Source organism: Marmota flaviventris, chromosome 9, assembly GCF_047511675.1.
Source record: "Marmota flaviventris isolate mMarFla1 chromosome 9, mMarFla1.hap1, whole genome shotgun sequence".
Classification (NCBI taxonomy): Eukaryota; Metazoa; Chordata; class Mammalia; order Rodentia; family Sciuridae; genus Marmota; species Marmota flaviventris.
In genome coordinates, this window is record NC_092506.1 from 74,429,820 (window position 1) to 74,446,886 (window position 17,067).

The 17,067-nt window shown below is 32.0% G+C and overlaps 1 protein-coding gene across 7 annotated transcripts in view; it reads left to right on the forward strand.

The window, feature by feature from the left end:
• Positions 1–17,067, forward strand: part of Tmem135 (transmembrane protein 135) — a 258,724-nt gene that overhangs the window by 89,144 nt on the left and 152,513 nt on the right. For 6 of the 7 annotated variants that reach the window (XM_071616587.1, XM_071616590.1, XM_071616591.1 and 3 more), the window contains one exon: positions 7,701–7,766. The exons of the other annotated variant lie outside the window; for it this stretch is intronic. In XM_071616587.1, coding sequence (XP_071472688.1) covers positions 7,701–7,766 — 66 coding nt within the window. The remainder of the gene's footprint in view (positions 1–7,700; positions 7,767–17,067) is intronic. 7 annotated transcript variants of the gene reach the window in all.

A 17,067-nucleotide genomic window follows, 5' to 3' on the forward strand; every position in this document is an offset into this window, starting at 1 on the left:
CTTTTGATTTCTTTAATGGGAGTTTGGTACTCAAATGATTTGTTGATTTAGGAAAAACTTTCTAGAGGGCATTGGTGAATCCATGCCATGTTGCTCTATTATGGATGAGCTGGAGCAGAAAACAGAAAATACCTGCTGTGTTGCAAGAGAGTTGCACAGCAGGGGAGCAGTTGGAGCCACTATGTTAGCAGAGCTATTATGCAAGGTACCTGCTACTGGCCACAAGCAGCTGCTACTTTAGAAAAGCTTGGCTTCAAGGCACAGATAGGTGTGATGAAACTGTATTGGGAAGTACCTGCTGAAGAAGAATAGTCCTCTTTGTATGGAACTCTTTTGTTACTTCTTGATCTTAATTGTCTTAATATCATTTACAGTTTTAAAAGATAGTTTTGCTCAAGGGATCCTTCTGCCTAAACCTCCTGAGTAGCTGGGTATGGGCCACTGTGCATGGCTTTATGCCAAAATTCTTGACAGGACAACCAGAAAACTAGAAAACACACATTATTTCAAGAAGATTAATTTAGCAAAGGTCTTCAGAAATCATGCAAAACTTTATTTCCCAGCTGTTAATCTTGGCCAGAGGAGAAAATAATTTAAATAGTAATATTTGTAAGTACCAGCTGTTTTCCTTCTTTATGGTAACAAAAATATAAAATAGGAAATTGAATATTAGGCTATCTGCTTCTCATAAAAGTAGTAATACATGAAACTAATCTAATAATATGCCTTTAGAATACACAAATTCATTAGCATAGCAACCAAGACCTTTGTAAAGTCTTTGAACAATTTTCACTCTCTTTTTTTCCTCCAGGCATCTGTCTACAGCCCAACTGTTTTCTGTCTCCCCAATTCCTCTTCATAACCTCAGAGTAACTGTAGCAACACTTCTGAGATAAATTTATTTTTCTAGTGAGAAATTAGGGAAGAGGGGCCTGGGCCCATACAAGCCAGAAAATATGGACAGATGAATCCCTTGTGGCTGGTGTTTTTGTCTTTCTTTTTCCTCTTACCCAGTTACAATATGAAGCAACTACAGTGCAGGTAGTTAAAACTGGAAAATGAATTGTACTTTTTTTCTGGATCAAAGGAATATGGGAAAGGGCATCTAAGGTTCTAACAGGAAAGGAAGGATTCCCATTATTTTTCCCTTTCTCTTTTCTCTAATCAGTTTGTTTCAAAGATATGTTCCCATGAAATGGCTGCAGTTGTGACAGCAAGGAAAGCAATCGAACTCTAGGAGAAACCCTATCTTTCTGTCCAGAGGACCAGAAAAAAGAGGTCCAGTGAACCAGATAATATGGGGATAATCCTAGAAAGGAAGAACCAGAAAAAGAGATTTTGTAATTAAATCTTATTTGAACTGGTACAAACAAGTACAGGGTTCATCTCTAATTGGCATGTGCATGGGATAGATTCAAGCATTAAGGCAACAGCTTTGAGAGCAAAACTGCAATTTAAACTACCACCTAAGTCCTAGAATGACCAATGAGTCATTCTGAGAATGATTCAGAATGACATGGAATAGTCCCAAAGCAGAACAGAAAACAAAACTGACACTGAAACTGCTGCCCACTGAAGGCCAGACAGAACTTGAAAACCAAACCTAACCAGGTGATTGCTTATTTAAAAAAAAAAATCGAAATTTACCAGGACACAGAGTCTCACAACATGATACCACAATGTCCATAATAATTCTATAATCACTCTATCTGCAAAGAACAAACAATAAAAGTGGCTACTTCTCAAGAGTAAGAATTAGGTATGCAATGAAGCACCTATTATAAGTGTATTTCATGAGATAAAGTAAACATGTTTACGTAATAATGGAAAGAAAATAGCAGAGAAATAGAAAACTATTTTAAAGTGGAAATTTTGTAACTAAAAAATAAATGATCTGAAATTAAAATTTTCAATGGATGGACTCAATAGCAGAATGGACATAAAAGAAGAATATCCATTCTTCCTAACACAGAGAAAAAAAAAAAAAGAACTGAGACCCAGAGACTTTTGGGGGAATAGCAAAAGATCTAGTATTTGTATTGTTAGAGATGCAGAGAGAGAGAGAGAAAAAAAACAACAACAACAACAACAAAAAAAACAGGTCAATACAAGGAAAACATTTGAAGAAATAATGACTGAAAATTTTACAGATTTGGCTGACTAATACATATTTCCTGATTCAAGACATTTAGTGAACCCCAAGTTAGATATGCTCAAAGAAAAATCATATCTATACACATCATCAAAAATGCTTAAATCCAAATATCAAGGAAAAAATTGAAAGCATCTAGTATGTGCATGCACACACACACTATGCAGATAATCGACCACTATGGTTAGATGGATTTGAATATTTATTTCAAAGTAAAAAATTATAATTTCTTCATCCCAAATGAGAAACTGACACTTGGAGAGAGATCCCTTATGCTGAGAGACAGCAGTTCACATTGCCATACATTCATTGTAAAAGAAATGGCAGGATCAAAGATCAGAAAAGCAAAGATTTCAGGCTAACTTTAGCTTGCTACCTGTTTTTATACATAAAGTATTATTGGCACACCACCATTCTCATTTGCTTACCTATTGTCTGTAGCTGCTTTCAAACTACAAAAGTAGAATTAAATGGTTGAAAGAGACTGTATGGCTTGCATAGCCATATAGTCAGATATTTATTACTATGTGACACTTTAGGAAAGGAATGTGCTCTGACCACTGCTTTAATTTAATGCAAATACATAATACAGTAAATACTAGGTATGCATTTGTCAAGATAATCCATTGTAAATATGTAGAACTTTTTTCTTGTTGTTTACTTATTTTTTTTCCAGCAATAACTTAGCAAATACAACTTATAGCTCTATTGGTAATTCTGGTAGATGGTTTCCTACTACACATTGATTACCTCTAATCCAAAATTTCCAAATCCAAAATTCAAAACTTTTTGGGTACCAACATAATGTCACAAGTGAAAAATTCCACAACTGTCTCCTGGGATAAGTTGCAGTCAAAACACAAGTGCACAAAGAATATTGCATAAAATTAACTTTAGACTATGTATATAAAATTCATATGAAACATAAATGAGTTTTGTGTTTAGATTTGGGTCACATCCCCAAGATAACTCATTATGTATATGCAAATACTCCAAAATCTGAAAAAAAAAAATTCCTGTTTGAATATGTGTGTCTCCCAAAAGCTTCTGTATTAATGCAGGATTATGAAGTGATTAGATTGTGAGGGCTATAACCTAATCAGTTCATCCTAGTCTGAATAGACAGATTGGATGATAACTGTAGAGTGGGTGTGGTTGAAGGAGGTAGGTCAATGAGGGTGTTCCCTGGAAGGGTTGTTCTTCCTGCTGCCTCTTACTCTTCACCCTGCTCTCTGCTTCCTGACCCTACCAGGAGCTGAGCAGCCTTTCTTCATTGGGCCCTTCTTCCATGATATGCTGCCTCATCTTGGTCCCAGAACAATGAAGTTGGTCATCTGCCCACTGAGACTTCTAAAATGGTGAATCCCTAATGACTTTTCCTCTTCTAAGGTGCTTTTGTGAGGTTTTGGTCATAGTAATGCAAAAGCATACTAAAACAATCCCCCAAACACTGCTTCCAAGCATCTGGGATAAGGGGTATTTTGTTTTGTTTTCCTTAAGTTTTTACCATGTGCATGTAGTACCTCTATCATTTTTAAGAGAAATTTATCAGAAATATCTGGTTACCTTGAGGTTATGAAGTCCTCCCACAGAAAACTAAACATTAAAAACAATAAAGTATTAGAAACAATATTGGAGAAACAATGACAAGCAAGCAAGACTTAGAGTAAATTCCCTTTATCTGTGGTTTCAAGTTCGTCAACCAGGGTCCAAAAATATTAAATGAAAAATTCTAAAAATAAACAATTCATAAATTTTAAGTAACTTTATACAGTATTTTATTATAATTCTTATATTCTATTATTGTCATTAATCTCTTACTTTGCCTAATTTATAAATTAAACTTTATCATAGGTATTTATACATAGGAAAACATAGTATATATAGGGTTTGGTATTGTACACAGTTTTAGGCATCTACTGGGGGTCTTGGCTAAAAGGATACTACTGAATGTATATTGTGAAACACTAGAAAATAAAGCAAAAGGAAAATATTTTAGAGATTGTTACTGTTTTCATCTTGGTATATATCTTTCCAGATCTTTTTTTTTTTAACATATACACAAGCTTCCAGTTTAGAACTTTATACTTATTACAATCTAGGTTTTATATCTCTTAGGTCTCTTTTCTCTAATACTGTTTTTAAGAGAAGTTTCTTTTGATTACTTTTTTTTTTTTTTCTGTTCAGTGCTGGGAATTGAGCTCGGGGCCTTGCACATGCTAGGCAAATGTTCTACCCATGAGCTATATACCCAAGCCCCAGTAACCTGTTTTTAAACAGACCTGTAGGCAATTTTTCCCTGTGCCTCTGATATAGAGAATATTGAAGGAATATTTTTAGTATTTATCATCTTAGATGGAATAAAAAGGAAAGGATATTTCAATCAAGAATTTGTTGTTATTAAATTTACAGATGCTGAGATAGTGCGGTATCTCACTGTTTTGACTCTTGTTAGTAGTAGTTTAGGTACAAGTTAATTAAAAGCAATCTCTTTATTGAGGTCAAAAGAAACTTGAACAGTTCGGTACTTTCCTATAGAAACAAAGGGCAGCTTAGCTGAATTGATAGAATACTAGACTATAGTATTACTAGACTGAAACATTCTTAAAAATGTTGGTGGGAAGAGCTGATGAAATAATTTAGTTGGAAACAAAAGCGTTTTATTCTGCTGGAGAAGGTATGGAAAAAGAACTTGATTTTCATTTGCCTTTGTTTTTTGAGACATAAAAAAGAAAATAATTTGATTTGGTTTTGAAAAATTGTTGCATATTTTATCCTAAGTCCTTGCTGTGTCTTTCCCCCTTTCTTCCTCAGATATATAGAGTGGCCTGGGTTAGATGAGTATTATTAAAAATTGTATTACTAAATTTAAGTAGGGTTTACAAAGAAACAAGAAGGTATAATATATAATTTTATATATACATATATAAATCATTAAGACTGGAATAAATGCAAATACATTAAAAGTTAAGTACTTTTCCCTTTAATTAAAATTTCTTTAAGTAGTTCTTTGGACATATAAGTTTACATATTTTAGTACAAATCTATCATAGAAATTCATTCATTTATAATTTGTTTTATGTTTGGGTATGTGATCTCTCAGTGTTATGTATTGGAGTTATATTGTGTGGTCTTCACAAACTTCAGCAGTTTTCCCTAAAAGTTTTTCTTATTTTCTAACCTAGCATATAGATACTAATGTACCCTCTTCTGTTCCCACCTTTATGTGAAATTTTTTGTAGGGATATTTTAAAGATTGTAATCACTCAATTAAAAAATGTTAGAATTTTTTTTTTAAATTACACAGAGTGAAGTTGAAATAGAGGATTTACCTTTTCATCCATATCCTCTATAGTCTTGCTTACTTTCCCTTGACAGTTCCCAAATGGAAGCCCTCTAGTTTCTAATGTCATTAGCTGTTTAGATTTGCACCAACAAAAATGTTTTTTTTTTTTAATTTTAGATAGATTTTAAGTACTATGTTCCATTTCCTTAAAATTTTCTTTTGCATCTATTATATACTCTACCCTTTCCCTTAAGTCACTGTTTCTGTTATTTTCAGAAGATTATTCTGTTTCCTAATTTAGAGAGGTAGAAGGAGAGGGAAAGGAATAGGAAGGACAGAAGAACTGGGAAGAGATCCAGAAGAACTTGCTGGAGGAGGAAGGAGATGGTTTAGCTATGTTTGTACCTTCTTCCTTCTAGTACAGCTTATAGATTGCTATGCATGCTCTTGATCCTATGTTCTTTAGGAAACTTTTCCTTCAGTATTAAGTCCCCTTCATATTTCTATAATTTTTTCAATCTTACTGACCACTAGTCTGTCATTAAAACTTGTTTAAATATCTTTAATGCTAAAAATATCCTGTTACCAATTTTCTGTCAACTCTGATTCTCTTTCTAACTGAAACTCAATTTCATTCCTTACTCAAATCTGGTTTTACATGCTTCAGTGAAAATCCAACTTCTAGTTTTATATGTTTTAGTAAAAACTTTTCAAAGGAGTTTATTTATGACTTTTGATTTTTTTATCTTCTCATTCTCTTATGCACTGCTTTGTCGAGTATTCAACATCATTACAAAATTGGACACTGTTGGTCATTTCTTTGTTTTTTTTTAAAAATATTAATCACAGGTTTACATATAGTTCCAATAATCAAGTAGTAAGCCGCAAAGATATTAGAAAAACAAGTTTTCTTCTCTACCTCTTCCAGTGCCTGAATTCTATAATGCAAAGGCACTACCTACAGCCTTTTACCTAATTTCTGTGCTATTTACTTACTGATATTGAAATTAACTTGCATGCACTGCTATTTTTGATTCAGTTTTACACATTATTGAAACTGTACTATAGAAGATAGGAATTTGATATTCCTTACACCCTGAATGAGGATGTTCACAATTTGGTAATACATAAATTTTAGATAATATAGTATTTAATGTTTACCACATTCTATTCAAACAATATAGTTCATAGCTGAGCTATGGCATAACTTTTTTTTTAACATTTTGCCCATAATTATAAAAAATTTCTATGTGAATTTTAGGATAGGCTTTCTTTTTCTGTGAAAAACATCAGGGATTGCATTGAATTTTTTTGAGGGTATTTGTAGAAACTTAAAGTAGATAAAAACTGGAAACAAACCACAGGTCTAACATAGGTGAATGGATAAAAAAAATATAGAATGTCCATGCCATGGACTCCTACAGTAATAAGAAGGAAGAGTTTGTATATACAAAAAGCAATGGATGAGTATGAAAAACATTATTTTAGTAAAGGAAGCCAGGTGGAAAAGACCTCGTATTAGTTGATTTTGTGCATTGAATTTTGGTCACTTTAGACAGTATTGACATCTTGATAAGAAGTCTTCCAAATCAGGAGCACAAAATGTTTTTCTATTATTTGTATGTTTAATTTTGCTCAGCAATGTTTTGTTGTTTTCAGTGGACAAGTTATTTTTTTTACCTCCATGGAAGGTTTTTCTTAAGTTTATATTTATGCTATTGTACGTGGAATTATTTTCTTTTCTGATTGCTTTTTATTAGCTTACAGAACTATTTGTGAGGTCATTTAATATGTACTATCACTTCATTCTGTATTTTAGTAGCAGAAAAGTGATTTGAACTGAATTCAAATGGCCACCAAAATTCAGAATAAATGATAATTTCTGAATTAAAAGCCAAATATTAAATTTTAATTTAGTTTTTGTTTTTAAAACTAAGGTTAAGCTTATCACAGTGAACTAATTTTCTAAGTCAAAGCTCTATATCTGGAGGAATGCCAGCATATCAAAATAATGTTTTTAAAAAACTATCCCTACGCCTGTCAAAATAACATTTTGAAACAGTTCAAATTCTTTTAACAGTAAAAGATCATAGACATGATATTTCTGGTATATAATTTAGGATGTCTCTTATTTTTCCTTACTAATGTGTTAATACAAGTTGTTGAATATGTAATAGTATTGTTTTTTTTTTCCTTTTTGGGGTGGGTATACAGTAGTGTACAAATTACATACTTTAGCTTTTTTTTTTTTTCTATTCACAGGCTACAGAAACACTATTTAGAATGGGTGTGGCAAGAGGAGCCATCACAACATTAAGAAATGGAGAAGTAAGATGAGAATTTTAATATATAATTATTAGTTAATTCAGTTTAAAATTTTTAGAATATAAAATATGGTAAATTTTATGGTGCTTTGTGTAACAAATAGAGAAATATTTGTATAATATCAACAGTACTTAATACATGAATCTATTTTAGTTCACAGTTTATTGGAACTAGATCTTAGGTTGAAAATAAATTCCTGATTCTCTTAATTTTGGTTACTGATTGTTTTTACTCTTAAAAGAAAATGACACTTTCTAGGAAATAACTTATACAAATATTTATTTTTAATGAAAATAATCCCCTATCTTGTTATTCCTTCTATTTTATGTTATACAGAACTGATACTTATTTCTTAGGATAAAGTGATTTGAAATGTTGACATTTATCATAGGTTGAGAGAAGAAAGGTGAGAGAGAAATTTGCTTCTTTTTATTATTGAGGCTCAGTTAAGCTGTAAATTCTATTTATGTGACTTTTCTAAATGCCCCTATTAATTATTTAAAAAAATTTCTACCACCTGAAATAAATTTCTGTTCCAAAATTATTACCAGCTTCTCACTTTTTTTCTTTTTTGCTCCTTCCTTAAGACATATTTAGGTTGAGGTTTAATATTATATTATGTTGCAATGTTCCTTTTTATTCTGCTAGAGGATACATAATGATAAAATTTAGTGCTTTCTATTTTGGAATTAAGTTCTTTGTTACTTAATGTAATATTTATTATTCAATAACCTAAATACTTAATAGTGAAAGTGAGTGACTATCTAAGGAATTAAGTAGAATTGTATTCCCACATGATTTTAAATTTGGTCAACATATATACTCATTAGCAACAAATGTGCCATCATTTGGAAAGTATTACTCCCTTAAGTATTTAATTTTATATTGGCAAATCACTTTGTTATAATTTTTAACTATATTTTGTACATTAACAAAGACTTAGTTGATGCCTTCTTATTTTCAATAAAGTGTATGATACTATTTCAAGGGAAAAAAATATCCTGGTAATAAGGTCAGATGTATTTGTCTGGCCAGAATGTCAGATAATGAGTCTCTGATTTTATTAACTGCTGTATGATGTTCAGTGAACTTTTGAACCTCATCATCTGTTATATGTAAGAACTTTGAGGATTAAATATATATAGTTTTATAAATAATCATATTGGATATGTCCTTATTTTGTTGAATGGAGAGGAAATAGTTAATGTAATTGGTTTTTGTTCCATTTCTTCCCCTGTTATTGGGTGTTGCTCCATGTGATCAACCTGGTATACATGTATTGATATTGGGAAAAGTATGTAAGCTCTTTCTCACCTTCAATTTCTAAAATGAGTAAGGTATGCAGTTTTCCTTATGTTTTAACGCTCTGAAACTTGAATGTGTTATCACTATCTGCTAAATTTCACATATTAACACCTTGTAAATTGGAAGATTTCTAATAAGTATAATATTTTAGGGTTGATAAAATAATATAGTTTAAAATGTACAGTGACTAGGGTAGGCCACTAATTAGTTTTAACTTAATAATATGACTTTGGGAAGTAGAAAATTAAGACAAAACAGAACAAAGATATCATTGAATACACACAAACACACAAGAGGCATAAGTTTTTGGGAATGGTGGTCTAGGGTCTATGGAATAGATGATATGATTTATGCCTTTATAGGAGTATGCTCTCTGGTGGGGAAAATAATTCCATTGATAAACCTGTATTGTGAGCAAAGAATTTGGGAGAATGTGAACATACTCAAGTTTGGGTTGAGTCTGAAACTAGTGTTCCAGTTTCAGTTCCAGTTAGAGTATGCTATACTCTATCATCCAGTAAATAGAGAATTCATATGAGAGGAGGGGATAAACTTAAAGATTAACAATTTAATGTGTTATATAAAACTGAAACAGAAATCACTATATTTATCATATTGGAAAATTCTTAATATGCTAAGGGAGGAGAGTAGTATAATTAGTTTGTATGTCTTTGGGTTGCTACTGTGCTTTCCCAGTATTGCAAGATAATATTTGTTAAGCTAGTATTAATAGGTAATTTCATAATACTAATACTAGCTAGGGGGAATAAAGATTGGTATATTCACCTTTGAATAAATTTGTTATGTGAATGATTATAATGAGCTTTGTACGTGTATCCTTCTCTGTGTTCTGTCTTTAACATTGCTTTTTATCTACATATTGAGCATTTCTGACTAGTTGTTAAAGAATTTTTGAGACTAGAAAACATTTTCCTCATCTTTGAAAATAAAAAGATAGTTTTTGAAGGACTTTGAAACTTACCATAAAAATTATAGTTCATCATAGGAAGTTTTAAGGTGTTGAGTGAAGGAGTGGGTACATTATCTTTTAAAATCTATATGATAACTGCAAAGGAGAAATAATGATCATCTTACAAGTTACATATTTTGCTTATGGTTAACCAGCTAAGAAATAGGAGAGCTAGGATTCATATCCCAGTCTCCAAAATCCATTCATTCCACAATATAATCTTCCTACACATAATTCACTTACTTAAGAATTTTCTAAGTAGTTCTATAGAATACCTAGAATATACATTATAGGCCTCAACAAAGGTTACTTACCTTCAATGTAACACGCCCCTCCCGCTTTCCTTTATAACTCTACAATAAGAAAAGTTACTTGTCCCCAAATGACCCTCCATAACTCCAAATATGCCCCTTTTTGTGTTCCTAGTCCTATATAATTGTCATTAGTGTGACTATTGAAAATTATAGTTAAAATCTTTAAGATTTAAGTAATTAACAATGATTCTTTTAAATGTTCTCATCTTGAACAAGTTAAGTACCATTCTGTAGAAACTGAGTTGATTAATCTGCTTTGGCTCTATTAATTTTTTGAATTTTTAAAATTTCAGGCATAACAATTTTCATTTACTCAAAAAACATTTAGTTTATATATGTGTATATTTGGGATTATATTTGGAACTTTAGAGCAATTCATGAATGGAAGGAGAAATAACTTCTTTTTATTTAGTAAGTACATTTTGAGCACTTCTACATTTTTGGCATTGTTTTATGTACCTGTCATCTGTTAGTAAAGGAAACTAACCAATATCACTGACCTTGGGGAATTTATAATAGAGTCTGTTAATAGCTTACTTTCTAGTTAGGGAAGAAAACAAAAGCATTCAAAGCAATTAGGAAGTAATTGTAGTTACAAAGCTTTAAAAGAAGGTATAAGCAAATATATGCTGTAAAAGTACAAGTAATTTACATAATGAAGGAAGGAAGAAGTTCTTAAAGTAGGGTTGTTAGTTCAGAAGATTTGTCAAAGAAGATACCTCTTAAACTGTGCCTTGAGCAATGGATGAGCCTTATGGAAGAAGAAGAGGTTAAAAAGCACTAGCAGCTACGAGAAGCAACACACAAAAGGGAATAGTTAGATTTATGGAGGGGCACTGGGGACAAGTAGCTTTTCTTATTGTAAGTTAAAAAGGAAAATGGGAGGAGGGTGTTAGGTTGAAGGTAAGTAAGGACCTATTATATATATTCTAGGAACATTGTAATTATTTACCTCATTTATACATCAAAGCAACTGTGCCTATAAAATATGGTGTTTTTTGGGGGGGGTACCGGGGATTGAACTCAGTGGCACTCAACAACTGAGCCACATCCCCAGCCATTTTTAGTATTTTATTTAGAGACAGGGTCTCACTGTTGCTGAGGCTGGCTTTGAACTGTCGATCCTCCTATCTCAGTCTCCTGAGCTGCTGGGATTACAGCCACCGCTCCTTCCCAGCTAAAATATTAATGGAAGAAATTGAAGAGGTCACATACAAAAATAGAAACATCTCATGTTGGTCTGCAGAAACCAATATTCTTAAAATCTCCATGCTATCCAAGACAATCCCAATCAAAATACAAGGGACATTCTTCACAGAACTAAAAAATGCAATCCTGACATTTGGATGGAACCAAAAGACGCTGAATAGCTGAAGTCATTTTGAGCAAAAGGAACAGAGCAGGAGGTATTACACAACCTGACTCCAAAATATACTACAAAGCTGTAGTAATCAAACAGCATGGTATTTGTGTAAAAACTGACACATAGACCAATGGAACAGAATAAAGATCCTAGAGGCTAACTCACAGATCTATAGCCAACTGATTTTTCACAAAGATGTTTAAGAACATGCATTTTTTTTTCAGTAAATGGTGCTGGAATAATTGGGTATCCACATATCCAAGAATGGAACTAGAGTGCTATTCATCACCAGTTACAAAATGCAACTAAATATGGACCAAAGATTTAAATATTAGTCCTGAAACTGTGCAATTATAGGGAGAATACTTTAGGTCATTTGAATGGGTTAGGAATTTTTGGAAGAGATCCCCAAAGCACAGAAAATGAATCGGATTACATTAAACTAAAAAACTTTCACACAACAATGGAAATAATTGTCTGGGCAAAGGAGCAATGTACAGAATGAGAGAAAATGTTAGCAAACTATATTTATGATAAGAGATTAATATTTAGAACATAAGAATATATAAGGAACCCCCCAAACTCATTAGCAAAAATAAAACACTTAACAAAAAACACAAGTAACATGATCTAACAATGAGCAATAGACATTTCTCAAAAGAAGGAACACACGTGGATAATAAATACATGAGAAAATGCTCAGTATTACTCATCATCAGGGGAATGCAGATCAAAACTGTAATGAGATATTACCCTTCTCCAGTAGAATGGCTATTATCAAAAAGACAGAAGATAACAAGTGCTGGTGAGGATGTAGAAAACAGGGAATTTACACTATTGATGGGAATGTAAGTTAGCACAACCATTATGGAACATAGTATTGGAAGTTCTTTCACTAAGTAAAAATAAAACCGCCATATGCTCTAGCATTTCCACTATGGAATATATATCTAAAGGAAATGAAATCATAGAGACATCTGTACTTCCATGTTTCTTGCAACACTTTTTACAGTAGTCAAGAAATGGGAACAACCCAAGTGCCCACCAGGTGATTAATGGATAAACAAAATGTGGCGTATATACACAAAGAAATAACTGTATAGCTATAAAAATGATATCTTGTCATTTGTGACAGCAAGGACAGAACTGGAGCTCATTAAGTGAAATAAACCAGGCATAGAAAGACAAGTGCTTTTACGTACTACATAATCTCATTTATATGTGAGTCTCAAAAATTTGATCTTATAGAAATAGAGTAGAATGGTGTTCACTAGAGGCTGGGGAGAAGAATGGGGACAGATTGATCAAAAGGTACTAAATTACAGTTAGATAGGAATAAGAAATTCTGGGGTGCCATTGTACAGTGGGGGAGACTATAGATCACATGAATGTACTCTATATTTCAAAAAGCTATAAGAAAGTATTTTGAAAGTTTTCACAGTAAAGAAATGATAAATGATTCAGCATATACATGTATTAAAACATCACATGGTTCTCCATGAATATGTATAATTTTTATGTATCAAGTAAAATAGATTTGATTAAAAAACAACTTTCTGTTTCAGTACTCATCGCTAGTTTTTTGAAAGGAAAGTTTATGCATTAAAAAAGTGTGGTGTTTATCCATTTTTTTTTTTGGAGAATTTTCTATATGAATTCTTAGGGTATTAAGCTTATAGGAGGAGAATAAAAAATTAATACTCTATCTACCTCCCAACTATAGTAGAAAGAATACCAGTCTGCCTGTGAGTAGATCTGGGTTCTCTTCCTGGCTTTACCCAGCTGTGTCTGAGGTCATTTACTTAACTCCTCACAGCTTCAGATTCACACTTTAGAATTTTCTGTAATTAGATCTTTGGTTTGTTTATTGTATCTAACAGGAAGAAAATATTAAGATAATTTAGATATGCCCATTGACATTGAAGCATGCTTTGTTAACTTGATTATCTTCCTTCCATATATGTAAGGAAAGAAGAAAAATAATCTGACCATTCTAGAATGGTAGTTTATATTTTGACAAACTGTATAATTATCTATTAGAATTTAAGTTATAAATGTTACAATGTTGTTTCTTCTCAAGGAGGAGCTCAAATTTTTTAAACCAAAGGTTATGGGAAAATGAATAACATTCAGAGAAGGATCTTGACAGACAAGATGAGAAATATTAAAGTCTATGGAGTATTTATAACAAGCAATATATATGCAAAGAAATACCAAACCTTGGCCTGTAATGCAGAAGGGATAAAATGCGTTTTGATAAGAGAACATAAACTTTGAGATAACTGAAGCTGCTTGCTATCAGTGGATGATGAAACATTAGAAGAGGTTTCAAGAAGGTTGTGCAATTGCTTGCTATCTTGTTCATGAAAAAAAGAAGTATTTCTTTTAGTTGTCAATCTACATAATATAGATACTTAGCTGCCCAACTCAGGAGTCTGGTCTAAGTTACATGGTGATATTTTATTCAGTTCTTCAATTTTATGAATCAACACAACATTTTATTTTGGCAGATACTTTAAAATTTACAATTTTTACAATCCTTGTTAAAATTTTATAATCCATTTCAGAATTACATATAAAACATTGAACTCTAGAACTTGTATTTTATTCTTGCAGGAATATTTTATCTTTACCACTAAATTGGCTCTAAATTGCTTATCATTTTTTTTTGTACTGCTGATGAATAGAGTTTATTTTAAAAATTTTTTAGTGGGCTGGGGTTGTGGCTCAGTGGTAGAGTGCTTGCCTAGCATGCATGAGGCACTGGGTTCGATCCTCAACACACATAAAAATAAAATAAAAATATTGTGTCCACCTAAATCTAAAAAATAAATATTAAAAAAATTTTTTTAGCGTAGACACAGAAGGCCAAGGGCCAAACTGAGATTTTTAAAGACTATCAAAACTTCTGTTTAAGTTTGGTGACCATGTTTATATCAACGTTGTGCCTTTCTGTACTTAAATAATTATCATTTTTGTTTGTTTACTTATTTTATTTTTGATATGGGGTTTTTCTACGTTGCCCAGGCTGTCCTAGATATTCATGGCTCAGTGGTCCTCCTGCCTTAGCTTCCTGGGCTATAACTAGAAATTGACTAGTCACCAGGCTGAGCTCTATCATTTGAAATACCTTTATAATAGTAACTCTGCTTTTGATTTAAATACAAAAATAGGTATCCCATGATTTTGTCCTTAAACAAAACAAACAATATCTGGACAATATCTGCCTAACTATAGAACACTTAGGTTTTATTTTTCAAAAATTGGAAGGGTTCTAAGATAATATCAGTTTGTTTTGATCCTAATAAAAAGAGCTTTAGGCCAGGAAAGTAATCATTTCCACATGGGTTAGGCCAGTTCCAACTACCTTCCCTAAATTTTCACTTGCATACATTGGTTACATAGCCAAATGTGGTCGTATACATTAGAAAGTACAGGCCTTTTTTAAAAAAAATTGAGTCTTTGGATATATAAAAAACATTTCTTTGTACAAAGCACACCAAAAGAATTTTGTCTTTAGCATTAGAGTGAGTTCAGCACCAAGTAATTTAAACTCTTTGAATTATCAAAGAAATTTAACTTTATAACATATTTGTATATCCAGATACAGTTTTTACTACTTTGTTTATACATCAGCTTAAATTTTTTTTTTATTGACTCTTGCCTGTGTTTAAGAGGTAAGCTTGCTGTATAGTGGCAAATATTGTGTGAAGAGGTTCAATAAGGATGTGATAGGCGAGAAAGGAAAATATTTATATTTAATGATACAGAGATGTCATTAATTTCAAACAGGAGATTATATAAATCTTCACATACCCTAGAAATGAAGAGGCCTGAAGCCTGTGGGAACCATTATCTACGTAGCTTGAAGAGTAGTGCCATTTGAAAAAAAAAATCTCATTTAGTGATTTTTGCTGTATTGGTTTCAATAATGGTTAGAATTGAAGTCAGATTATTATGGGTTGGAAGTTGATGAGGGGGTGATGAAGATGAATAGGTTTCATGCACTCCCCTTTTTTTCAGGTCAGTAATGCAAGAGAAATATTAAGGGACAATAATAAGAGGGAGAGCTCATAAGGGACCATAATAAGAGGGAGAGCTCAAGGTGATAAAACAAAGGATCCCAAACAATAATTCTCTTCTTTCCTTCTTTTCTTTCTTTATGGTTTTAAATGTCCCCATAGCTATTATTGAAAGCTCATTTGGCTTTAATGTAATCTACATAATAGTAATTTTGTTATTATTTACAATAATGGTTTATAAGACTATCAATTCAAAAAATATTTAAAACAAGAACCACAATTGATTTTGAGGTCCTTAAATCTAATCAGGGTATATAGGGCATTGTCTCACTCCTAGATTGCTCCAAGTTAAATCACTGTGCCATCATTCCCCCTTTCTTTTTAAGATCTTTTTCATAAATTATAAATGTGGATATAATTCATCCTATATGTGTGGTATTTGTAATCTCATGTAACAGTGCTAATTTTGATAGAGTTCTTCCCTGTATTTAAAGGAATAGTCTCATGACAATTGAAACTATTCAGTTTTTCAGTATTGCAATGTTTAATAAATATTTGTTCATAGTGAGAGTATAGAATGAAGAAATATATGATTATTATAACTTTTTAAATACATTCTACAATCTTGAAAACTTACTGATTAGATCTTCAGACAGTTTTATTGAGATATTACATACCATAATCCCTCATTGAAAATGTATGACTCAGTGATATTTTTAGTATACTTATGGAATTGCACAACCATCATCAAGTACAGTTTTAGAATATATCTATCATCCTAAAAACTATCTATTTCTACTCCCAACCTCAGGTAAATACTAATCTTTTTGTTTATTGTTCCATTTCCACTCCTTGGGGGATAGTAACTATCCAGAGATAGCATCAAACTCTGCAAGTTTAAGGACCTGACCTTCTATGTGGTGGCTGTCATCCTGAGTCACCATCACCATGAAGCATTCCATTAGCATAATTTAGGAAATTTCAAGGGTTTTTGAAGCTCTGTGGAAGGAATCAGGGATAAAATCCAAATATATTCTTTTATCTATGACTTTGCTTTTCCTGAAAATTTCATATATATGGGATTATATAATATATGTGTCTGACCTTCTTTTTGTGTCTGACATCCTTCCTTAGTATATGAGGTTTTTGTGATCCCATTTGTATTATGGTCATTTTCTTTCCTTAACAGGAAACATTTGAATGGAACATTTTGTTTATTATTTAGCAGTTAATGGACATATGCAGCTTCTAGTTTTCAATTATAAATAATACTACTGTACTAATTTGTAAAGAAGTCTTTGTGTTGATCCATATTTTAATTTCTCTTAGG